The sequence below is a fragment of the Setaria viridis genome, chromosome 8 (genome assembly GCF_005286985.2).
Source record: "Setaria viridis chromosome 8, Setaria_viridis_v4.0, whole genome shotgun sequence".
Classification (NCBI taxonomy): Eukaryota; Viridiplantae; Streptophyta; class Magnoliopsida; order Poales; family Poaceae; genus Setaria; species Setaria viridis.
In genome coordinates this window covers 5,116,683-5,142,987 of record NC_048270.2, presented here as the reverse complement: position 1 = coordinate 5,142,987, position 26,305 = coordinate 5,116,683, and the positions used below count along the sequence as shown (strand labels likewise).

Here is a 26,305-nt window from a genome sequence, read left to right as displayed (position 1 = left end):
CAGCAGCCTTCCTCTCCAACTCTAAAAAAAATCATAACTTGTAAAATTTTTTTGTCCAAAATAAATTTCAATTACACAATCCTGTCTCTTAGGGCACGTTTGGTTGCAGTCTGGCCCTGCCAAACCATCATCGGCCAGCCAATATTTGGCGGCCAAATCGGCCGCTCCGGAATCAGCTGCGTTCTAGCAAAAAATGAACGCCATGCGCACGGGAGCTAAAGGGCCAAATCACGGCTTGGATGCAAACGCAACGCTTGCCCGCAGTCAACTTCCAAAATTTGGCTAGGCCGGCGGTGGCATCCATCCAAACGCACCTTTAGACAAGGTTTTCAAAATAAGATAGCACTTGCATATGTTTCAAAAACTGTTCTTTACGAAGGTGTGGTGTTTCTTTATAAAATTGGGATGTTTTTTCTTTGAGTGGAACAATGGGGTAAGACAAAATTATTCTAGCTTATTGATTAAATTTTTTTGGTTTTGGAGAAAAAAAATCAGTTGAGAACATGTTTCTAGCTTCATGAGAAAATATTCCAGCTACATAAGAAAATGTTCAAACATTTGGAAAAATAAAGAAGTAGATTGGATCGTGTTTTATCATATTAATTCCAAATAACTCAAAGGTTTTCCAAACAACCATAGAGCGTGTGTCCATCCAAGTATCCAACGACACAGCTGGTCCTGAAGAAAGGAACAATATTGGGCTAAGACCAATGTTGTGCTAGTTGGGTTTTGGCCCGGGTCTGGCTGGTTACACTACATAATATGCTTATTAGTGTTTGCGTGGTTCCTGACTCTTCTTCTTCCTTCTGCTAGCTCTCTACTGTAGCGGCGGAAAGGCTCTTCATCGATCCGGCTTGTCCTCGCCGGTTCCCTGCGCTTCTGGATGCCTTCCCGGCTCCGGTGGTGTGGGGAACCGGGGATCTGGCATCCAGATGCATAAACCTCTTCCTAATAAGTAGTTCTTAGCTAGGTTAGGGTTAGTTACCCATGGTAGAGTCGATGTGGTATGGCCATGGGTTCTTCTCCCTCCCGTCATTCCTTGGTGATGGCATCAATTATGGTGAAATCTCTGATGGATTAGCTGTGAGGTATGTATTCCACTGCTTGATAATGTTGAAATCGGGTTGGTGTGCATGGATCCCCTTTCTGAGTTATTCGTTGCTCCTCGATTGGGTCTTGCCATTGAGGTGGCAGGCGTCTGTTCCTGTTCTTTGTGACGGAGTTACGGGCGATGGCCATCTGCAGGAGCGTTCAGTGGTTCAAGTGCACGGTCACTTGCTTACCGTGCCACTCTTGCCGTTTTCAAAAATTGAAGCATCTTCGTCCGCTAGGGAGTCGGCTTCCAACCTCTTCCTTGGTGCTTTTCTCTGCTTCCTGCGATGGGGAAGTACCGAGCAGAGGCGGATCCAACCGGCGGCACCGGGGACAAGCATGGAGCTCCATAGAAGGACTTCAATGTAATTTATTTTTCTTTGAGGGGTTCCCTTGCAAGGAGCTGAATGTAAAAGGATTTTGTCATATATAATACCAGTCCAACCGGGTTTTCTCAAAAAAAACACATAATATGCTTATTTGTGGCTCGATAAAATGACCTGCTTTGCTCGGTCCAATTTCAGCTGCTTATGTACTTCGCCGGCTTCAACAAGCAGATTTGGGCTTTTCCTCTGCTGCATCAGCAACATTGGAGAGAGACGAGGGCAATGGGCCTTCAAGTTACTCTGTGCTAGGCTGATGGGCAACAAGTCAGCTGGAAAAGGGTAAGTTCATCTCTCTCAAATGTTCATCTGACTAAATTCAACAACCCACTTTGTCCACTTATATTCTATATAAAATTTAGTTTAACTTCTCCAAACTATTTCAATGGATCTAATATATCCTCAAACGAGATTTTTCTTTTGTTTCTCCATGTGGGCAAGGATCATATGGGGTGCTGACTCATCAGGACATGTTATCCTATATTAGAGAAATCCTTCAATTTTTTTTAAATTCTTTCGTACAATTTTTATTTCTATGGTTAATTTCATACTAGATGCTCCTAACCTAGCTATGAAGATGATCATGAAACAATCTTATTAAGTCCGTTATCACTATACTCAAAATTCTAACTCCTCAACTTGTACGCAAAAAACAAAAAAGACACAAATCTCATCAAGACTATATTAGACTAATTGAAGTAGTGTAGGGCATAAATGGAGCCAAAACTTTATCCACAAGGCTAAAGTGCTACTACACTTCCTGACGTGGACCACTCACCTGTTTGTTTGTTTTCCCTGAGCACAGCTCACTTGACGTGTAGACCACTCAACAACACATCAATCATTGTCCGTGCGAATCATTCAACGGCCACAAAAGTTGGCAACAATTGTTTTCCCCCTTTTCCGGATATGAATGAGAACCGTGAGTTCGTGAGGCGAGAGATTTTTTTTTTTTACCAAAGAAGACGAAGAAACCAGCATTACAGATAAAATGTGACCTCTTTTTTTCTGGATAATTTGACAAGAACAAATCACGAAAACGATGGAGGTAGACGACGTCGAGAGAGTGCCAACGCGCGCGCTCTCGCTAGCCACTCACGGTGTGCGCTATCCATCGATCTAGTACTTGCCATGGTGCATGAGCACGAAGAGATCGACCTCGTTGACGTCGGTCTCCGGCGTGGGCTTGCTGATCATCTTGAAGAGCATGTACCCGCGGGCGAGCCTGAACTTGCCGGTGCCGCCGACGACGGCGCGCTCGATGGTGCCGGTGAACCCGAGCACGGGGCCCTGCACGGACAGCGTGCTCCCAGCGTGCTCGCCGGCGGTGAACACGAGCGTGACGGACGACAGGTACCCCGCGCCGAGCTGCAGGCTCGTGCCGAAGAAGACGGCCTGGTACCGGCCGACGAGCTGGGAGGAGCGGTCCGGGCCGACGCGGATCTCGTCGTCCACCACGCCGATGCTCCCGAACGAGGAGTTGGCGCCGAGCGGGGACTGCAGCACCGCGGCGGCCGTCGCGTTCGCGCCCGTGTACGTCTCGTGCACGTAGAGGTGGATGTGCGTGAGGCCGTCGTGGCCAGCGTCGCCGGCGACGTGGACGACGGCGACGGAGGCCAGGAGGGAGAGGAGGAGGGGAAGCTGAAGCTTGGGTGGGGCCATCATGGTGACTGATGCGGGTGCAGGACAGGAGGAGGACCATGTTAACTTGCCAGCGGCTTTATGGGCGTGCACATGGTGTGGACGTGTGTAGCAGTTGCGCGCCAGCTGCTTGCCGGCCGCCGGCCGGTGAGCTTCGCTGGCTGGTGGACCCCGCGTCACGGCGACTGGTTGACCCGAGATGGTGGGGGAGCCATGACGGGGTGGTACAGGACGAGAAGCCGTCCGCTTTAGGGCCGTTTGACAGGCCGCTCGGCTCAGCTTTATGGGCCGGTAAGAGCTAAGGGGCTATTCCCTTCTCAACTGTGATTTTACCCTCGCTTTTTTTCACTTTAAGATTTTACCCCTATTATTTGAAGATGAAGCCTCGTTCACCCTGTTAGTTCCATTTGTAATAAACCAATTTAAAAAAATAGAAAACCCATTCACAGTATGATGAAAAGACACGAATACCCTTGAGGTCCACCAGCTCACCGACGGCCTTGAGCAATGAGCTGACCCACGTATCAAAGCAGCCGGACCTCACGCCGCCGCCGACGAGAGGGCGGGGGCGGCGGTATGGCGTGGTCAGCCTGCGCGGGAACCACCGGTGGCAGGGACGAAGTCGGCATGCACAGTATAGTGCCGCTGGCAGATGATCACCGGGCGGAGACGCGGCGAGGACCAGCCCCCCGACGCGTGAGATGGGGCCGCGGCACCTGGAATCCAATCGCTGGGGCCTGGGGGAGCATCGGCAGCAGGCCAGTCCGGAGCGGCCCGCGCCAGGCTGAAGCTGGGCATCGGGGAACGAGAGACGGCATGCGCGAGAGAACCGGATAAAGAAGAAGAATAAAAGGTAGGAAAGAGAACAAATAGAACTGGATAAAGAAGAAAACTTAAGGGGAAAAACAGTACAGGAATCCAATTATTAGCTACTATATAATCTACTCCTCTGTCCCAAATTACTATTTGTTTTGTTTGTCTAGATACATGTCTCTTGATCTATACGAAGATATATATTATGTCTAGATACGTTGCAATAATGATGTATCTAGAAAAACCAAAACGAATAGTAATTTGGGACAAAGTGAGTATTCATTAATATTATTTTATTTTATATAAACATGCCCTAAGTGTCGGTCAGGCTCGGGAGGAGGTGGTGGGAGGAGAAGGAAGAGAAGAAGAGGAGGGCAAATCTGTTTTTTTCTTCCAGCTCATTTAACACCGTTATATGCTATTCACGGAGTAGGACGAAACTGAAGAAAAAGTAAGAGTAGAATCACAAAGTGAAGAAAAATGAGGGTAAAACTACAATTGAACTTCAGATTAGGAGTAAGAGTGCAATAGCCCTAACTACTATATAGAATACCTATCCAATATGTCTAACTAACTCATGAATTGCTATAACCCGGCACCGCCTCCTGCCATTTGTTCGATGACCCTACCCCACCTGCTTATCATGGCTCTGCTTTGGCCTCGTCACGCACTCACCATCTCTTTCAACCCCGATGCACCACTCCACTCCAGCTCCAGGGCTGCCAGCCCGCGCGCCTAGATTAGGCATGGCAGGTCCCATATTATGATCACACCGACATGCGTATTTTGGGTGTAATTTTTGCGAGGTTAAGGAACATCCTAATAGAGCAGGTGGGAGAGGGGTGAGGAGCTGGTGGGAGCTAGTTTTTATTTTGTCTCCGTGAACGCAGTAGTACTAAAATGGCTCATTTGCATCATTTCCAAGGTTTCAGGAGAAGTCGGTGCAGGAGCTGCTCACAAAGTCCTACCAAGCAATATCTTAATGTGGCTATCTAGCCGGCACATATCAAAATAGACTAGTTATAGTACATGCTCCCTCCGTTTCAAATTGTAAGTCATTTTAATTTTTTTTAAAGTCAAAGCATCTCAAGGTTGACCAAATTTATACAATAAAGTACTAAGATTTATGATGCCAAATAAGTACTATTAGATTCTTTATTAAATATATTTTTATAGTATATCTATTCAGTGCCATAAATTTTCGTAATCTTCTCTATAATTTTGATCAAACATAAAATGGTTTGACTCTCCAGAAAAATTAGAATGATGTACAATTTGAAATGGAGGAAGTATGATACATGAACACGGTCGGTAGTCTCACCTTACAAATTTAGGGTCAGTTGCCTGCTAGGAATCATTTCAACCCTTCGAACTAAGAAAAAATTTGTGAATGGGTTAATTAGTTTGAGTGCGTGGTTTATAATTTACACGACATTTTAGGCAGTAGGCACCTCACATGTAACACCCACCTCAAATTGTTAGGTGGACGAGACTTCGTACTTTTAAAAATGTGACTAAATTTTTAATCCCCTGCAAAAATATACATTGCTCAAGTAAAACACTGATGAAAATAAAATTTATTAAAAACCAATTGATAATTTTAATGTTTGTACTTTGACGATTTAGTTGTTTGGCATCAATTAGGAGCACAGGACCTTATAGGTCGAGCATGTATGCGAGCAATCTCTATTCGTGAGAAAGAGCCTGGCTTTAACTCAGCCATTAAGTAGTTGTGTAGTACTCTCACGTAAAGAGTATTGGATCGTAAGGAGTATTGGATTGTATTTGCAGTAGTACTGTATGTAACTAATTATAATAAGGAGTATTGAATTTTCATTTAAATCATCTACTTATAAAACGTACTCGCGTACCAGAATGGATTTCAGATTTGAAATGAAAATTCTTGTCGCAATGCTATTTTTTGTTTTTTCAACTAAATTGTTTACCAACAAGATAGTTTCCAAAAATCCAAGAAAAAATCACTTAAATTCATGTTTGAAAAGAAGTCTTTTAACAAATTAACTCCTATTATAGTTGCTACTATGGTGTAAATTTATTTACCTTCACAAATCACATGTTAAAAAAAGGTTGTCAATTTAAAATTAAGTCTTAAAGCATTCCAATAAGGCTGAATTTTTTTTCGATATATGCTACATATGATCTCATGTATACCTCGTGTCACATGCTTATTACGATTTTTGTGCTGGTGCACACAGGCTTCCATAGTGAGGCTTCCGTAGATAGAGATTACTATCAACTAAGATTTTTTTACTTTCTTTTATTTTTAGTGGCACATCTCGGTTATTTAGTTGAAGATTGGATTATTACTTTAGATTATTTTATTTATAGTGGCAAATATGGGTAATTTATATGTAAATTTACGGGATTATTTTAGAATCTTTTAATAAGTGGGTAATTTACAAAACTTAATAGATCTGGTGGCTATTATTATTAATCGTGATTAAAGTCTACCAGATTGATGGCCGGATGTTTCTAATTTTTGTGAGAATTTTTATAATTTTTCTCTTTTTTCTAGAGTATCTACTGTGGAGACTTCAAAAGAAACCTCTAATTGGTAACAGTGAGTTCTCCAGATGAAAACATAACACCAATTCAACAGTAGTAGTTGAGAAAACAAGCATATACAGGGACAGACGGACTCTGACGAACAGAAATACTGTGGTTTCACACGGCATGATCCATGTCAGTCGTGGCGGATGTGAAGGTTGTACTCGACGGTGACGTCACCGGTTATTTTAGAACCTTTTAATAATAGTAGAATAATAGTAGAGGTGGGTAATGTTTTAGAAAACATAATAGATCTTATGGCTATTATTATTAATTGTGATTAAAGTCTATAGATTGATGACCGGATGTTTCTAATTTTTATGAGAATTTTGTAATTTCTCTCTTTTTTTTAGAGTCTCCACATATGATCTTTGGTGGCTTGGGTTTGCATCATAGGTGGCTTGGCTTTGCGTGGAAACGGCTTCGTTCTCAATAAGCAGATGATGCTCAATATCTTAATCTGGGAAAACGAGAACGGGAAAGTGTCAAAGTGTTGTTGATGCATGTGACTGGGAGGGACGGGAAGAAACGGATGCTGCTCTAGCTAGCTCAAGGGCCTGCCGCCTCGGCCAGTACAGTACTACCAGCAGTGACGACGACTTGACAGCCGGAGGAGGCTTGGGGATGAGTCGTCTCATCTGCAGTTACTACAGGATGGCAGTTGGTCTATGAGCCCCCTTGCCAACCATGCAGTTCCTTGACTTCCTTCTGAACGCCCGAGGGGAGTGGCTCAGGAAAATGTTATAAAGAGCAGCCACACTTTGTGGAGAAAATCTCTTGACTAGCATGAACATGAGTACACGATTGACGAAGTCAAAATTAAATGAGATATCACTCCCGTTCAAACGGCGAAGGTATATATGGACGGAACAATTATATTTATATGAATACCCCATTATTCTGCATCATCTCACGAGCTCAAAACTTAAAACCAGTGCTACAATCGAGAAATTAAGCTCATATACGAACTGCCATGTAAGAAATCAGCAACCAGAAATAATAGCGCGGTTGCACGACGAAGCATGCATGATCCATCCTCAGTCATGGCGGACGTGGATGTTGTACTCGACGGTGGCGTCGCCGGTCCTAGTGTCGATCCACTGCGTCCTCGCCTCGCAGTAACCATTGGCGAACCGGAACACGCCGGTGCCGCCGACCACGGCCATCTCCCTGACCTTCCGCTCGACGGCGTTGGGGCCCATGATGGCGAGGCTGCTGCCGTTGTAGGCGCCGTCCACGAAGACGAAGCTCATGGCCATCAGCAACGACATGCTGTCCTTGCCGGCGCTGACGTACATGCCCTGCGCGCGCCCGAGGAGCCTCGACGTCAGGTTGGGGCCCTCGGTGAGCGGGTCGTCGATCACCGTGACGTAGCCGAACCTGGTGGCGGAGGCGTTGGAGTTGGGGCCCTTGGCGACCTGCACCACCGTCGACACGTTCGGGCCCCCGCTCACCACGTCGTGCCAGAACACGCGCAGGCGCGTCTCCTTCTCCCCCTCCGCCGACGCCGTGGCGGCGAGCAGGGCCACCGCGAGGACGCAGGAGAGAGCCGCCAAGCTGCTGCTGCCTGCCATGGTGGTCGAGGTGGAGCTTTGCTTGATGGTTCTAAGCTCTGGTTCTTGCGAGCTCGAGCTCGAGCTCGAGGTGGGATGGTGAGGGGGTGCAACGAGGATGGCTCTATTTAAAGTACGGCGGCAGGGGGTGAATCCATGGTGGTATTCAGTGAATCCATGGCTCTATTGTGAAACGTGTTCAGTGAAGTTTCTAAGTTCTCCATACGGATTGTTGAAATGCATGCAGGTATAGTTCAGCTATGGCTGGAAGCTTCCTGGTCGTATTTTCAGGGTCTACTTCACGTTCTCGCATCCAGACGTCACATTTTGTGTGATATCGTCGTCGTGGCTGAGTTATTGTTTTTCTTTTCTTTTCTTTTGTGTGTGTACATGCATGCGAATGAGTTGATCCTGGAATTATTCGGATTCTCTTAGATTTCGCTTTTTGAACGGACTTGGTCGGTGACTGGACTTGGAGCAACACAGCGGCATGCAGGAGGTGATCAAGCTACGACTTGGCACGGCATGGCTGTGAACTCCGATTACGTCGTCGGCGAGCCGCGTGCAAGTTAATTAGTTGACTGATGATACTATGGGCAGTTTTTTTGCTGTACCGTACGTCCGTACCCTTCTAGATGACAAAATAAAGAAACCTATCGCCATTCGTGTAGCTGCTCTTTCCTCCTGGCTCCCTCCATCTCCTTTTTCCTATTTTCATTTATTCTTCTCCATTATTTAGCTCGTGCTTCAGCAAAACCGTCTATCCCAGCAAGATGTGCTCTGCTCTCACGTGGCCGGAAAAAGATTCGTCAGGGCTCTCATCTCTGATGGATGAGGCTAACGCTTTTTTTAGAAATTTTTTTATTACCAAAAATCTAGTTTTTATTAATTTTTTAGAAAGATTCGTAAAACTAATTTTTTTTATTATAAAAAACACATCGATACAATCGAACTTTGATTTTCAGATGTTCAGTTTTGGAAACTATGGTACAACTGTTGACATCATGAGAAAAAGAAATTATTCTTTTAACACATGAAAACTGCTTCATGCAACCTTCTAAGACACCTTGACTCCTAACACTACATGCTACGTACGACACCCCCAGGATAACCAAACTCTAAACAGTTGGATCATCCACGTAGTAATCGATCTAAGGAAAGGTTAAACCAGGCGCTCAGAGAAGAAAGAAGAAAGCTGCAGCCTCGGGCCATTGTTGGGCCAAACCCAATATTATTGCTAGTTGGAATTTGGCCCGGGTCTGCTCCACCTATGTTTTTTTGTGGCTGCTTTGCTCGGCCCGGTTTCACAGTTATTAAAGTATTTGGGCCTTTAGCTGAGAGTAGTAGTGCATGGTTTATGGGCCCTATTAATCTTCAACCAAAAAGAAAACAGTTAGCCTGCTACACTCTCTCTTTTGGGCAGGGTCGACTTTAATTGATCTTGGCTGAAACAACGGCCTCGCGTTCCAGTTGTGTTAAATGAATATTCCTGGGTGCATAAAACTTTTTGTTAAAATTGTAGATGGATAGTGCGTGCAATCATTATCATCATCATACAAAATTTGAACTTGAACAGAGACTTATGCTCAAAGTGGGACTTATTATTTTATTATAAGAAAGTATGCACTTTTTAGAGGTGGTGCAACCTCAAGTTGGTAACACAGCAACATCCTAAGATAAAAGCATACTAGTGAACTAGCTTCTTCCGTCGCGAAAGGAGCATGGCTCAGCCGATAAGATTTCTAGGATTCGAGTCCTTGTTGTAAAGTGGCATACCGATATGTCAATTGTCTAATCTTTTTCATCAGATTTAATGTTTCAGTTGATCGGTTTATACAGCTGAACACAGTATTTAAGAGCTGGAGATGTTGGATTGAAGTCACGGCCAACGCCTTATACATACTGATGTAAAGTCGCATTGCAATATGTGAATTTAATTTCCATTCTTTTTCGTGGCTTTAAGCTTTCAGATGACGATCGGTTTATGGCTCAATATAATATCTAGAGCTCGAGATAGATGTTGAATAAGAATCTCATTACAAATGCCAATGCAATTATTAATAAACAAAATTATTCGTTCAAAAAAATTAATAAACGGAATTTGGTTTATTAATTGGTGCATAGGCGTGGTAGTAATGAATTTGAACCGCAAGCAAGCAAGGTAAAGAGACCCTTTTTTTATCATCGGTTTGTGTTTAGTTCATAGGATGAGATATGATAGGATCATTATTTCATCCAATTTTGTTTCATGTGTCTGATTGATAGATCAGTTGTGATGCTAAATACTACATCAGGTCTCGTAAATTGATAGAATCAAGCCATCAAACTTTGGATGTGAGAATAACAGTGGATGTGGAACGGTCCCATGCCGCAATGCTGTCTAACCAAACACATTGCTCGGACGAGAGGATTATAGGCAGTGACGGACCAAGGCCCGGCCACCGTGGGCCGTTGCCTGGGCTCCCCGGCTCACCGGAGTTCTGCTCTGCCTATGCGGATGAAAACGGGGCGAGGCAGGGTGGTGGCTTTGGCCTTTATCCACCTCGTTGCCGCAGGGTCAAAGGTGCCAGCAGCTGCTTGAGTTCTTGCTGCAGTTCAACACGTTGCTGGAGACGTGGCACGCCAAGCTTGATCCGTTGATCGGCTGTACTTGAGCAGCAAGCAGGCTTGTAGATCATGGCTGAGGAAATACCAGTGAGGGATCGTTCAAGACGTGATGGATTTACCATTACTAATCTTCATTATTATCGTATTGAGATTTTCTATGTTGTTCTTGATAAAATATGTGCTGAGATGAATCATCGGTTTAGTGAAGTGACAATGAAGCTATTGATGTGCTTTTCTTGTCTTGATCCAAAGAACTTTTCTCTAGTTTTGATGTCAAAAGCTTGCTCGGCTTGCTGACATTTATGATGAAGATTTCTCAAATCATGATCATGGAGTCATAAGGGGACAATTGGAGACCTATATTCTTCATGTAAGGAGGCATGCTGCCTTTGCTAATTGCAAAGATATTGCAAGTTTGTCCCAGAAAATGGTTGAAACTGAAAAACATTTATTTTTTCCATTGGTCTACAAGCTCATTGAATTGGCATTGTTGGTGCCTGTGTCAACAACTGTTGAAATGGCATTGTTGGTGTCGGTGTCAACAACAACTGTTGAAAGGGATTTCTCAGCTATGAAGACTATCAAGTCTAAATCCCGCAATAAGATTGCTAATGATTGGTTCAACAACTTAATGGTGTGCTATATTGAGCGAGAACTATTCAATTCACTTGATGAAGCTACTATTCTTCGACGGTTTCAAAACTTGAAGAGTCGCAAGATGCAGCTGCCTCGTAACCCTGCTCGTGTGCAGCCGTAGTTACCAAATAGCATTAGATTTATCTTTTGTGTTTCATTATCTAAGTCTTGAAATTGTGTACTGAAAAATCATTTAATATCTTAATTGAATCTATCATGGTTTTCTAATATTATATGTATGTTATATAATAATAATGTACTCATGTGCATCACTTGTCATTGTTAGCTTAACGTATTATAGGAGTATGAACATGAGGTAATTAAAGGTCGGCGGCAAATGCTTGAAAGCAGGACAGCTCTACTTTGGTAAGGTGTGTAAACTGTACGAGCAGTACTGCCGCTCTCTATTGGAGTTGGTTCCTTGCTTCATGCACAGGGTTCGTCGTCAGGGGAGATGCTCAAGGACAAAGACAGCAACTACCAACCACTCAATACAATACAAGAACAGATGCACCCCGGGGTTGGTTACCCTACAAGAGATCGAGGCACAACAGATATAATACCAAAGTACAATTATTGTGCAGGGTCGTCATCATGCGTTCCACCAAATCTCTGAATGATTTTCTTTACGCTGATGGATACAAACAGGGACACCAATGGATACTTGCACCCCTGCTTGACGCGCGTCCGATTGGTACAAATATAGCAACCTTATAGTTATGAATTAGGTAGTGACTCTTTTTTAAGCTTCCTGCTATAAAATAGAAGCATCCTAGAAATTCTTAGGAAAAAAAGTCAAAACATACAACTACCAATTGTGTATGGCAACCATAGGTATCAAAACATACAACTGCCAATTGCTTCTAAATTATGCTCCACTGTCATTAAGAAAAATTTATAGTGAAAACGTAAATTTCTGATAAACTAGTCACTGTTGTGATGATGACAACGAAGATGACTACTCTATAATTGTGTAGGTAAATTAACCATTATATAATAATCTAAAATAATTTCTAAATCTATCTGCCATCATTAATGACCTAGAGACTAACTTACCCATCTCAGCCTCTATAATACAAAAAAAATATGAAAAGTATCTAATTATATATATATATATCTAAATCAGCCACTTGTACCATTACTAATATATGGAAAAAATAACTTACATGGTGTGAGAGTAAAGATAAGAAATTTTCATTAGCTAGAAATGCTAGTTTCGTAAATTGGTACTACACGGAAAGCTAAGTTTTGGTTGCGTTCCCGGTGACCCACCTCTGCCACGGGCCGACGGGCGTCATGCCCGTGACTCGTCAGTGCCCAGTGCCCTTGCAGCCTCCACCAATGCCGTCGTCAACGCATCGTTGTTGCTGGACAGCGTGGGAATTGAATAACTACCAAATAAAGTTGCCATCCATGTAAAGGAAGAAGACAATCCATGGCGACCTCACCTACCGGCCCCAGTAACAACAGCAAAGCTGGCGACCTGCCGCAGAGACCCGCCAGACCGCGACTGCTTATTCACTGTATCACCAACCACTCCCACAGTCCCACCCTTACATATCCTGTAGCTAGGTGCCTCATCTTCATCTCGGCCACCTCCTGCCGCAGCACCCAGCCATCCATCACCCACACTTCCACCACCATGGCCATGGCCACCACCGTTCTCCTCCTGTGCGCCGCCGTCGCGCTGGCACCCACCCCGTCCTCCGCGGCGGACGACGCCGCCGGGTTCACGACGTTCAAGCTCTACTTCCACGACATCGTGGGCGGGACGAGCCCGACGGCGATCCGCATCGCGCAGGCTCCGTCCTCCAACTCCTCCTCCACCTTCTTCGGCGCGGTTGTGGCCATCGACGACCCGCTCACCTCCGGCCCGACACGCGCCGCCGGCACCGAGGTGGGCCGCGCCCAGGGCACCTACACGTTCGCGGACCAGAAGACGTTCGGCCTCCTCATGGTGATGAACTTCGTGTTCACGGCCGGGGAGTACAACGGGAGCAGCCTGTCGATCCTGGGCCGGAACGAGGTGCTCGACGACGTCCGCGAGATGAGCATCGTCGGAGGCAGCGGCAAGTTCAGGATGGCGAGAGGGTACGTCCAGGCACACACCATCGACTCCGGCGCCACCTCCGGCGAGACCGTCGTCCAGTACACCGTCAACGTCAAGGCCTAGTATAGCTGGTAGAGCTCTCCGGCCGGCCGCCGGCCGTGGCTCCGTGGCTGATGGCCGTGTGTTTATATGGTTTGCAGTCTTTGTATTGTGTATCGAGCTGGTTTCTACACCGTGTCGTTCTTCAGTGTTACTAGCTTGAGATGAGAGAATTCAGATGAATTCTTGCCGGAACAATTTTAACGGGATTCGGATTTGCAGAAATACGAAATGATTCTTCGGAATATTTACAGAGCTGGACGAATCGAATCGGCTGCAAAAGGACGAGCATGTGGCTGTTGATGATTGCATCGACTGTCCAACCGAAACAGCATGTGTGCTGCAAGAAAAAGGTGCCCAAGTAGTAGGTGAGCGGCGACTCCAAAGTCAGTCAGTGAGCCGTGCATGCCGGTGGTGCTGTCGGCGGGTCACTCGCTTTCCAGATCCGATCCAATCGCATTGCCCAGAAAAAGCAGGGGAGTCCAGCCGTCCAGCGTGGGGTGCTTTCATCGTTTCTCCGGACAAGAGCTGCTTCAATATCTGTGAAATTTGCGCAAAAAAAAACTTGCCTATAAACCACGGGGATTTCAGAAACCCCTACAGTTTCCTATCAAAATTTAGTATCTCATCCATGTTACGCTGCGAAAGTTTGCTCTCACTTACTACTACCTTAGTGGCTCCGTGCCAAATTATAAGTCGTTTTGATTTTCCTAGATGTGTAGATATCATTATGCATCTAAATATATAGCATATCTAAGTTCATAACAAAATTTGTGAATTGAAAAAAAAATAAAACTACCTATAATTTGAAAAAAAGGGGGAATAGTTGTTAGTATGTCGATGCTCCAATGTTGCCGACTGTGCACCATGTACCTTTTTCTTGTGGGCTGCAGTAAGTGGCAATATTGCCTTATCTTTTCTCTGTCTCACTCATGGCGTTATCACTACAATATTTTTCGGATTATTTTGCCGAAACTAAATGATACCTTGTTCACGACAAGTATGCATTGGGAATCGTGTACGAGATTTTATTGGTTTTGCAGGTTAAATGGAAAAAACGAGTATGAAAGAAAAACAAAATGAAAATGACTTAGCCTGCTTTCAATAGCTTATTTCGAACATTGTTGTTATAGGCCAGGATTTTATCGTGGTAGAGGCCTTTATAGCGCGGTCCAAGCTAGCTAGGTCCAATTCTTTCTCCCCTATGCCCAATTTCCTCCGAGCAGCACAATTGGCCATGAAAATCATTCCCAACCCAGACAGGATTCCCTTCTCTTTTTGTTTTTAGTTTTCGAACTAAACCCGCATACGACTATTCTGAAATTGATATCTAACTCATCTGAACTCTGAATGACTTTATTCTCTTTGAAATTATTATCCTTTCGTTCTAGTTTCATCCAAAAAAAGGTTCATTTTTTATTGATTTGTGCGCATTTAGTCAAAACATAGATTGGTAGTGTTATGTTTAATAGTTTGATGTTCTTATAAACATCGTTATCATCACCGAAACATCACTTTGATAATTTTTATCGTTATCAATATGCTTTAGATTGAATAGTTTTGTTTCCGATATCTTACCAAAGACATATTAGTTTGTAAAAGTATCTTTTTGGGGCATTTGTGTTCATACCCTATTTTGAAATGTAATTGCGATTTTACCCTTTTTTAACTTTGTGATTTTGCCCTCGACTATTCACAAGTCAACACAATTTTACCCCTAGTCAACGGTAAAAACATGGGAAAATACGCAAAGATCAAGAGCAAAATCACAATGACTTGTGAATAGTCGAGGGTAAAGTCACAAAGTTAGGCTGCGTTTGGTTTCCCCTTCTTTATTTTTAGGGACTAGACTCCCCTTTAGTCAGGGACTAAAGTTTAGTCCCCCCTGTTTGGATGTAAGGACTAAACAACATTTAATGTTTGAACAATGACCACATTACCCCTAATCATTGCTACCTCTCCCTTTTTACCCTCCTCCCAGGTTGTTTCTCTCCTGCCAGAACTTCCTGGCGCTTCGCGCTATCTTGCTGGCGCGCGCCCCCTGCGTGCACGTGCGCTGCTTCTCTTCCTCGCCGCAAACTTCTGTGCCTTGCCACGGTGCTGGCCGGCGTAGCTATTTTTTTTTCATTCAATCCAAATAATGTTAAGAGAAACACAAATCTCATTGTTACAAAATAAAGGAGCTATGACCTATTGAACAATCTATCGGCTATCCAATCTTGAAACTGATTCGTATTTTGATATCTGTCCCCGTGTTGGGTAGTACCTTCATTTCCTTGAGACGACGATGCTTCCGTCGGTGCAACATAGTTCTCATCATCATCCGCCATCTCGAAGTCCACATCCCCAATAGCACTCTCTCTAATGAAATTATGAATTGCCATGCAAGCGATAAATATTTGACTTTGCTTTGCCATTGGATAAGCCGGTAAATCGCGCAAACTCCAAAAAACCGCACGATGACATTTCTTAATGACGAATATGCATAATTGAAGAGCTCCTTTGTACCTCTTGGAGCTGGTCCTTATTGAAACTTCAGGAGATGATACTTTGTACCCTTGTATGGTGAAAGATAACCTAGTCGGTTTGGGTACCAGAGTCCACAAGATAAAACTTTTCTGCATATCCATATTTCTCATGTTACTTACATGCAAAGGATTGCAACTATGTGAAGGATTGGAGCATAGAACAGGAATGTGGAAACTTGCCGCCATACTTGTTCAACACATCTTTGAAGACTCTCATGTCATGGACCGACCTAGGCCATCTCGCAACAACAAAAGTAAATCTCATATCAAAGTCACATATGGCTAACACATTCTGACTGGTGTACCCATGTCGTCCCGTATGTTGGACGACCTTGTCAGTTGGTACTACAACAGGCACATGTGTCCCATCTATTGCTCCAATGCAATTATCAAAGTATGGAGAAAACCGAAGAGGCTGTAACCTCTGGTGCACAGTACTAAACGTAGGGTCTACTGGCCTAATGATATTAGCTGCAAGCTTGCTAACACTGCGCAGTAATTTGTCAAACTTCTTACTGCATGTCTCGGTTAACCTAACAAATCAATCTTCAGCTTGTCTCATGCTTTGAGGGCACTACAAATCCATAGAAACATAGCTAAAGACTCTACTAATGACATTTTTCTCGTTGACTTCAATCCATAAGACTCGACAAATACATTGTGAAGCCTATCTGTTGACGCCAGATTTTTTCTAGCGCCAACACTATCAAACACATCCCTATTCATCCTAAACATGTTGTAATAAGATGTCCTATTTCTTAGTGTTTTAATCACCCATTCATAACCAGATTTTGAAGGAACCCTATAATCTGCTTTGTTCAGGTATGTATCATAATAGTACATACCGAGCATGGCACCAACAGCAGCAATTTCTCTCCTCGTATTTTGACTTCTCATCAGGTACTCATCATTGGAATCAGAATCAGAATCCTGTGCAAACATAAGAATTTTGATCAGACATCATGTACAAAGCTACGAAAAAGTTAACATAAATATTCAAATAGTTCACCGAAGACATCACATAGTTGACATAGACATGCAAATAGTTCATACAGGCCATCACATAGTTCACAAAATATTGAAATAGTTCACACACACATGACACTACATGGGGAAAAACTAAACAGAACAATTTTAGTCGACAGTTCAGCCAAACCAACAACCAACTTTTATCTATTGTTGTCCTTGCAACACCTTGCTAACCAATAGAACCTTGCTTCACTTATCTTCATGGAGCAAAATATGATTCGGTTATACTTTTTTTCAAACAACTTTGTAGCCATATAGAACTCTTCTGCCTCTCCTGTTGCTCCACTTTCCTCAGCCAATCTAATGCATTGTTTTATCTCCTCATCCTCCTTTTCTTGATTCTTCCTCCTTTCTTCCATCTCTATTTCCTTTCGCTTCCTCCTAAATTCCAACTCTATTTCATTTTGCTTCATCCTTAATTCCATCTTTATTTCTTCTTTCTTCATTAAGGTGCTGGTATCTAGGGAGCTGCCGGCTTGCAAGGTGTCTATGAGCCCCTTGAACACCTTTATAAATGGACTCTTATTCTTCTTGGGTGGGCCTTGTTGCTGTATCAGTTGTGCTGCTTCCCCTCTTTCGGCTGCTATTACTCATTGGGTTGTTTTGGATGCCATTTCCATCTCCAAGGTCCTCATCATCAGCAGCAAAGTCCTCATCCTCATTCACACCTCCAAGGATGCATGAGCTCCTTCCAACAACAACCACACCATAGAACATCTCCTGTAAGAAATCAATATAGGCAGGTATGCTAACCCTGAATTTCCTACACTCTGCTCTTTTCTGTAATGCATACAAAATAGGACCTCTGTAAGCCACTCTTCTCTTTTCAGTAATGCATACAAAACAGGACCTTTGTAAGCAGTAATGCATACAAAAATGAGAATGCAATTCATTTGCAAAACAGTACCTCTCTGTCTGTTTTCCACCAATCTTCATCTGCAATTATTGCTCCATCTGGGGCTCTACGTAATCCTGATTATAGCAAGGACCATGTGTGAAAACTATATGGTGTCTTGCATTGTGTCCATCTGTTTCTGAATTGTTTGACTTTATGGTTGAGGTTAGTCCTTTTTTTGAATCTTTTTACTATTTCCTTGTTACCTCTACTAGTCATTGTCCCACCAGGGCAATTCCCTAGCCGCATTTGTTCAACAGTAAGTTCACAAAAAATATACGTGTTCTTTTCGCTCCAATTTGTCTTCTAAAACTTATTCTAATACACAAAATGTTCAAGACATCTCAGTTGAAACATCTTACAGATAACTACGCTAAGCAAAACAGCAGTAAGATGAACATTAGCATGCAAAGATAGAAAGGGAAGGATGCTTACCGAAGGAAAGGAGTCCTCAGCTTCATCATCCATGTTTTCATCATCCCCTGGGTTCCTGACCGAAGGAAAGGCGTTCGTACTGGGAAAGGATGCTCCACGGACAAACAACCTCCCACGACCTCCACCTCCCATCCCACTATCGGAACCCAGAGGCGAGTCACCAACGCGGAGGGGAGGACTTCCACCATGGGGGCCGGAACCCAGGGGTAGTGGATGGGATGCAGTGTTGATGGTTCCATGGCCACGGCGACCACGCGCAGCCACACTTCTTCCATGGCTGGATCCAACACCACCACCGCTCAGTCGAGGTGGTTGGAACGTGCTAAATCTACCGCCATCGCCACGACCTCTTTCACGCTGTAGGATACCCGAGTACTCTTCGAGGAAGGGGAAACCGTCATCCATGTGCACCCTCCCAACCAAGAGGCTTGGGGCCGCCGGTGCGTACGACGACACTTGCGACAGGAGGTCCAAGTCATCGGATTAGGGGATGGCGGCGAAAGGAGGGAAGGCGGGAGCCGTTGAAGAAGATGCTCCCTATGAGAAGTAGTCACGGTAGCCATTGCCATGGCCGTCCATGGTGGATCCGGCGGAGGCGTGGGGAGGAGCGGTGGCGGTGGTAGCTTAGGGAAACAGAGGGGCAGTGGTGGCGGATTCGGGGGTGGTGTCGGCGTAGGACGCGGTGGGAGCGGATCGGGGGGGGAGGGAGCGGGGGCGCGGTGGCGGAGGTGTAGGGAGGAGCGGGGACGCTGGCGGGAGCAGTGGGTGCGGCGGCGGGGAATGGAACAGGGCAGAAACGGATCGGGACGGGTGGGTGTCGAGGGGTGCGGGGGAGGGGGGTTATAAATGTGGGCAGGAGGTGTCCAGGGTACAAGTACCCGTAAGCAACCCCTTGGTGACTTATGGACTAAAGTTTAGCCCCCATAAGCAAGTCTGTTTGGCACTTTAGGGACTAAAAGGGATTAAACTTTAGTCCCTAAAGTTTAGCAAGGTGAAACTAAATAGAGCCTTAGAAAAACAAGGGTAAAAATATAATTGCACTTCAAAGTAGAGGCAAGATCACCAAAACATCTAACACTTTTGTTTTGTTTTTTATGGAAAATTTTGAAAGTGAAATATTTTGGGCTCTAATTTAGAGTGGCATGCGGAGCCATGGTAGCGGCAGGAGAGTTGTATTGCACATTTAGTTTTTTCCTAGGGGAATCCGGAAAATATCTAACAACTAATGTTCTTCCTTTATTTTAAGCAAAACAGGGCGGGAGTCTGAAAAAAAATGGCAGCAAACATTAACGCCGTGCGCCATCCACTATGCTTGCATATGCAGGTCTGCTCCACCTCCTGTTGCTATGCGGTTCAGATGGGTTGCACGAATCTCAAACAAGTAGTGAAAAAAATTCCGAAAGCCACGTAGGTTTGCTGCAAAAAGTTGACTCTGTACTTGGGCTTTTGAAGTACAGCGGCCCGACAACTTTCCACACGGGCTGCTTTAATTCAAAAGGCTAGTCATCGTCGACAGCAGCCCGACGACACACAGCACCACAGTCTTTCCAGACGGCTCGAAAGCCTAAGCCTACAATGGGCCGCCAGTTTCGGAGGTAAAATGGAAAGCCTAAGTTCCAGACGGCCCGTTAATGTTCATTTTATATGGGTCACGCCCAATTAGATGCCATCCGGACCTCCAGCTGCCCCGCCCGATTGCTCCACTGTAAACTAAACAAATAAACTACCTCCCGAGTCTCGAGTGCCCGAAAATTCAAATCCAAAATTCACTCGAATTCAAAAACTCCAAAACCTATTTTCTAAATTTAATTTTAAAATATTGCACAACTATCCCTGAGCTCAATTCCTTTTCATCCAAAATCCATACCAAGTCTAATGTCCCCTTTAATTCATTTGTCTTTCCAAATTAGTGCCAACAACTTCTCTCTAACCTTCCTATTCTCTCGAAGCCATCACCATCAACCTGCTAATCCCTTTCTTCATCCGTGCTCACACGCACAAGCTTGCCACCTTGCCGCACACAGCTTGAGCATGCACACAACATGCATCGAATGCACATACAAAGCAGCACAGAGCCACGGACAGCAGCAACACTAACGCCGCATGCAAGCTCCACACGCTAGCCCCTTGCCATGCTCGCTCTGCCCTGCTCAAGCGGTAGCCCAGCCCCGCTAGGTAACCTGCACTGCCATTCGGCACCACGCCGTGCCGCCCCTTGCTGCGTTCCCACCTCAACCACGCCGCTACGTTCAAGCTTGCCAGCCCTGTCGCCTCGTCGCGCGCGCCGTCAACACCGCCATCGCCTCAACACCACCGCCACAGCAAGCGGACGCCCGCTGTGGCACCACCGCAGGAACGCACGTCACCTTGCTCCACCTCCCACCTCTGCCACGCCGTTGCCTCAGCGCCACTATCGTCGCAAGCTGCTGCTCACAAAGCCGACGCCCGACCACAGCGCGCCATTAAAAGCGAGCGGTTGAGCCGCTGCCACAGCTCCGCCCTCACTGCCTATAAAAGCCACGCTAAACTGCTCTTCGTTGCCATCCCAAGCTTGCCGAGCCGCCCAGCTCCACCGCTCATCTCCCTCCTCGCTCCAATTTCTCCCTCCTCTGTTCTTGCACAGAGGAAGGTCTTCCTCATCAATCTCTGACGACAAGCTGCCACAGCTCGATTAGTTCATCAATGAGCACCTCCATACCCTCCCCCTACCCTACCCAAGCAACAACCATCCCTATCCTTGCCTACACCAAGCTCCCCAAGAACTCCAGAGCCGCATCCATGGCCTCCTGTGGCCGACCTCCTTCCACCCTCTCACCCCAGCCAAGAACCCCCCAGAACCGACTCCCTTTATTCTCCTCCCTCTCCCTATACCCTTGGATTTGAAAGCGGTGGCCGGAATCACCCTACGGCAAAGCTCCAGTGTGCTTCGACCACCTCCCATGATGGACGAGCTTGAGGAGCACAAGCTCCTTCACCTCCCGTCTCCCCCTGTTATTTCTATCGTGGACCCTTGTTGCTCTTGTACGTACCTCACTAGCTCAAAATAAAACCATAGCCCAAACCAGCACCTCAAACCCATCACGGGTGAACCAGAGGCCATGAGCTCCTCCTGGAATTAAGCTATTTTATTCATTTTCGAAATTTAATTAGTAGTCAATTTTTACACAGCCATATCTCACCTATCTAAACTCCGATTTCACTAATTCTTTTTCCTAAATTCCTCTAAAATCATATTCTATCTAATCCAGCTATTCTCATCTCTGTTTGAGCTCATTTTATTTTGTGTTTATGCTTGTTTTGTTCATTTATCTTTCACACCATCGTTGCTGGAGCCAATGGAGTTACCGAGGAGGAGAACGAGTTTGGAGGCCAGTACCGTGAGCTGGAATACGAAGGCCAAGATTGCAAACCAGAGCCAGAAGACCCGTACCGCGAGCAGGAGCTTCCGTAAGGCTTTGAAGATGGCAAGTCCAACCTATTCCCTTTTGGTCATATTTATCTCAGTCTTCAAACACAACCTGTAGAAGTCTTTTTATAAATTGCATCCAGTTATATATATGATTATTTTACTACTTGATTTAGTTAAAACCCATTTGGATAGCCACTCCTTGAATTGATATATCTTGATTATACCTCAATGACATAGATTTATCGCTAGACATGATACACTGTGTTTAGCCGAGAACCTTGATATTAACAGGCTTAGAAACTGATTACTCAACATCATTACTACTCGTTTTACAAATGCAATGGTTTTACAAAAGACAAAATATGTTGAGTGTGTTGGTGTGAGTATGGATTGAGATTTTGGAAAAGTGATAATAAACAACTGGTGTTGGTGATTATTTAGATGGGGCGGATTAGGGTTCCTTGTGTAGGATGCCTTGGAGTATTGGCTCGTGCCTGTGTGACTGAGTATGGAAGATATCTGTCTTGTCTTGATTAAGGACCAAGTTGATGTGTTATCTTGCCTAACCTAACTTATCGTACAACCACTCGACCTTTGTGTGTGGCAAAGGCTTAGCATAAATCCCATTAGCAGGTGCGCAACGGGGGGCCAAGGAGCAGGCGTAAGCAAGTACTGGATTAGTGGCCCGGTTGAAGACCTCGTAGGAAGGTCAAGGACCCCTTGGTTAGCTCGTGGGCGACTAGGCAGGACTATGCTACGGTGGGTAATGGCTTTGATGGATCTGCACCGGCACTACGGTGATCGTATTGCGGTACCCTACTTGTGGGTAAAGTGTACACCTCTGCAAAGTTAAAACCGATTCGAATAGCCATGTCCACAGTCTTGGACAAGTTATAGCTTGGTCACATAACTAGTTATTTAAGATGGGCAAACCTTTTGGTGTAAATTGGATTTTGGAAATATCCAGCAAGTGTGCTGCGTGCTACTGTGGACGGGGTGTCCAGTAACACTTAAATTTGAATCCTTTGTGTAGGATCACCCCACTCTTTCATAAATATTGTAATATGAAAAGTACGTGTCTTGCAAAAATCACTTTATAAAACCAAACCTTGCATGTGTATAAAATATTGCTTTCTGCAAAATAACCTCGACCTATTCCTTAAGTATCCTTATGCATGTATTCTTATACCCCTTCCGTAGGGTGGGGTTGGATTTCCTGAGTACGTATGTACTCACCCTTGCTTTGTTGATACAGAGGAAGACCCAGACTACGTCGCTGGTGAAGCTTTCGAGTAGAAGGTCGTCTCCGCACCCAACTTGCCTGTGGCGTTGGTCTATTAAGGATGCTTCCGCTGTCGTGCGGTGCTGCTTGCTGCTTATGGACTTGGATGTCCATAGGTTGCATCTACAGCCTGCTTGTGTTATACCTCTTTTAGGTCTATGTTACCCGACCGTTTCCTAAAGAGTTGTGCGGCTTTTGAACTATCTGTTGAATAAATATGCGTACTAGCCTTTCTAGGACTAGTATTTGTATCACATTTAGTCATGTGCAAATGGTAGCGGTACATAAAGTGAGTAACGCTTGCATTCTAATCTATCTGGTAACCAATCACTAGTCTATGCTATAAAAAATAAAAAAATTAAAAAAAATTTCACCTAATTAATACACCTCACACCCACTTGGGGTGGATGGGGCGGGAGAGACTGCAAACCCATCAAAATGGTAAGATAGAGATGTTTCTATCAAAGACTAATTATTTTCGCTCCATACCGTCGTACCACTTGACTCGTCCCTGCCGCCGCTCCCCTCCCATCTGGACCGCCGAGCCACCGGAACTCCTTCCCGCCCGTCCTGCCCTTGCCAGACGTTCTCTCTGGATCATGGCTCCCTACCGCCACGCCTCCCCGCCGGATCTCCTCCCTGGTCACCCTGCCCCGCCACGCGCGGCCAACAAGCGGAGGTCATGCCTTAATCCCCTCTAGTTCGGCTCTCATCGATCGACGGCCGCCCGGTAAGAGCCGAGCCGGCCATGGATGCCTGAAGGCAAGGAGCTTCATGCAAAACCAAGTGCCGCGCTAGCTTTTCGTATCGGCCGCAAGCTGTGGCGTGGCAATAGGAGGCGGGCAACCAAGCGGCCCCCTCTTCGTCATCCCACCGCGAGATAGATCGATCTGCACGCACGCATCGGCCAGCGTCGCCCTCCCTCGTAACGACGGCGCGCTTTCCGCGCACGCACCCAGCACACTACCGCGTAGCCAGTGCGCGTGTGCCGGCCGGCCAGCCGGTCGTCGCTGGTGTGGTCGCTGCTGCCTGTTGCCTTCAAATCCCGGCACCCGTCGCCGGAGAAGATGAACAGCACCCCTTGGAACCTAGAACTCACACAAAACACTCAAGAACGCTAATGAACGCGAGTAACACAGCTCAGTTTTGGTGTCGAACGAACTGGTATTTTCTGGACTCCCAAACTCAATATAAAGATCCGAAATACAAGTAGATAGTGGCCCAAACTCACAACGACGCTGCGATCCCCTCGCCTCTGCATGAAACGCGCCATCCCACGTTTCAGAGACTTGGCCATCACCCCACCTAGTCCTACGACTCTGCTGAAAGAAAGGAGGGCCGGTGCATGAACACATGCATCAACGGCCTGTACAGACGCTCAAAGAATTTGAGTTCCTTTATTCTAGCTAACTAACACTGACCGAGCTTGTATTACCCAACAATCTCCCCCTAAGACATGCTCGGTCTTCACTTCAACCTGACAACTCCGATTTTGTCACGAAGCTCACAGAACCGTGCTCGCCCCAATGACTTTGTCAGAATGTCAGCTAGCTGCTCCTGAGTGCTCACATGTTCCAGGCTGATTCTCCCATCTTCCACACACTCTCTGATGAAATGGAATTTGGTGTCTATGTGCTTGCTCCTGTCATGCAGCACTGGATTTTTGCTCAAGGCAATTGCTGATTGATTATCCATCTTCAAAATTGGCTGCTGAACATTCTCCCCTGCAATGTCACTCAGCAGCCTCCTGAGCCACACAGCTTGGCATGCCCCAGCTGCCCCTGCCATGTACTCGGCTTCACATGTGGATAGAGCCACTGTCTTCTGTTTTTGAGAACTCCATGAGATTACCATCCCTCCCAAGAAGAAGATTACCCCTGCAGTACTTTTCCTCTCATCCACATCTCCCCCCAAATCACTGTCAGAGTAACCAATGAGTCTGCTGTCTCCTTTTGTAAGCTTTGGATAAACAGGCCCATAATCAATAGTGCCTGCAATATAACGCAGTAGGTGCTTGACAGCTGCAAGGTGTTCCTGTCTTGGCTTCTCCATGAATCTACTGACATACCCCACAGCGAAAGAAATGTCTGGTCGTGTATGAACCAGATACCTCAAACTCCCAACCAAACTGCGGTACATTGTTGCATCCACTTCCTCTGAAGTGCTTTTGCTGGACAACTGCAATCTGACCTCCATTGGTGTACTACAAGGATTGCAGTTCACCATTCCTGCCTTCTCAAGCAGCTTCTTTGCATATGCAGGTTGTCCCAGAGTTATACACTTGTTCCCCTGCTTGACTTCAATCCCCAGATAAAAAGACAAGAAGCCAAGGTCACTCATCCTGAAAGTCTGCCTCATCTCCTCCTTGAATTTCTCTACTACTGCTGAATTGGCACCAGTAATAATAAGATCATCCACATAGACTCCAACCACTACTCTAGCCTCTCCAGCACCCCTGGTGTACATTCCATGCTCACTTGCACACCTTGTAAATCCCTTGACCTGCAAACTGCTATCAAGTTTCACATTCCAAGCTCTTGGCGCCTGCCTCAATCCATACAGGGCTTTGTTTAGCTTCAGTACCTTCTCTTCATGTCCAGCAGCTACAAATCCAGGTGGCTGCTGAACATAGACTTCTTCCTTGAGTTCACCATTCAGGAAGGCTGATTTAACATCCATGTGATGTACAAACCATCCTTCTTGAGCTGCTGCTGCCAGTAACATCCTCACTGACTCCATTCTGGCAACTGGGGCAAACACTTCATCGAAATCAACTCCTGCTTGCTGCACATAACCCTTTGCAACGAGACGCGCTTTGTACTTGGCAATGTTCCCCTCTTCATCACGCTTAAGCTTGAACACCCATTTCAAACCAATAGCTCTATGACCGCGAGGGAGACTCACCAGGGACCAAGTGTTGTTCTGCTCGATAGAGGCCATCTCCTCTCTCATGGCCTTGATCCAGCTCTGGTCACCCCGTGCTTCCTCAAACGTGGCCGGTTCCCCATCACCCACGGCCACCATCAGCTCCTGCTGCTCCACTGGATTGGTGCTAGCGAGAAGGTCATCCAGTCTCCTGAAACGCAGTGGAGCCCCGTCATCGTGGTCGGTGTCGAGGTCGATGCCATGGCTTGGTGGTGAGACGAACTCCACCCCAGGTGGTGTGGCCGGAGCGCTTGGCGTGAGTGGAGCAGGTGTTCCGCCCAGAGCCTGCTCCGTCGGTGCTGCAGCTTCTGTGTGTGCACTTGGCACCACGCTCTGGGCCGCACTCGGCCTGCTCGATGT

General features: G+C 45.7%; 3 protein-coding genes and 2 long non-coding RNA genes across 9 annotated transcripts; 3 read left to right on the top strand and 2 right to left on the bottom strand.

Annotated features, from left to right (window-relative positions):
• Positions 1 to 740: 740 nt before the first annotated feature.
• On the top strand, positions 741 to 6,844 carry LOC117833260 (uncharacterized). Of its 5 annotated transcripts, none has more exons than XR_004635381.2 (5): positions 741 to 1,088; positions 1,195 to 1,457; positions 1,617 to 1,757; positions 4,862 to 4,979; positions 6,466 to 6,844. It is a non-coding gene; the product is annotated as an uncharacterized lncRNA (long non-coding RNA). The 5 variants fall into 5 exon arrangements; XR_004635380.2 differs by having other exon boundaries at positions 4,855 to 4,979; XR_004635382.2 differs by having other exon boundaries at positions 744 to 1,088; positions 1,246 to 1,457; positions 4,855 to 4,979.
• On the bottom strand, positions 2,353 to 3,514 carry LOC117833262 (dirigent protein 21). Its single transcript, XM_034712699.2, has one exon. The coding sequence runs from the start codon at positions 3,138 to 3,140 to the stop codon at positions 2,595 to 2,597; it is 546 nt and encodes a 181-aa protein (XP_034568590.1). The 5' UTR covers positions 3,141 to 3,514; the 3' UTR covers positions 2,353 to 2,594.
• A 484-nt stretch (positions 6,845 to 7,328) lies between the features above and the next one.
• Positions 7,329 to 8,378, bottom strand: LOC117833264 (dirigent protein 22). The gene has a single exon (XM_034712700.2). The coding sequence runs from the start codon at positions 8,069 to 8,071 to the stop codon at positions 7,535 to 7,537; it is 537 nt and encodes a 178-aa protein (XP_034568591.1). The 5' UTR covers positions 8,072 to 8,378; the 3' UTR covers positions 7,329 to 7,534.
• A 4,407-nt stretch (positions 8,379 to 12,785) lies between these two features.
• LOC117866393 (dirigent protein 21) lies at positions 12,786 to 13,689 on the top strand. The gene has a single exon (XM_034750588.2). The coding sequence runs from the start codon at positions 12,936 to 12,938 to the stop codon at positions 13,464 to 13,466; it is 531 nt and encodes a 176-aa protein (XP_034606479.1). The 5' UTR covers positions 12,786 to 12,935; the 3' UTR covers positions 13,467 to 13,689.
• Positions 13,690 to 20,448: 6,759 nt separating this feature from the next.
• On the top strand, positions 20,449 to 23,276 carry LOC140223579 (uncharacterized). The gene is made up of 2 exons (XR_011898916.1): positions 20,449 to 21,793; positions 22,994 to 23,276. It is a non-coding gene; the product is annotated as an uncharacterized lncRNA (long non-coding RNA).
• Positions 23,277 to 26,305: the final 3,029 nt, after the last annotated feature.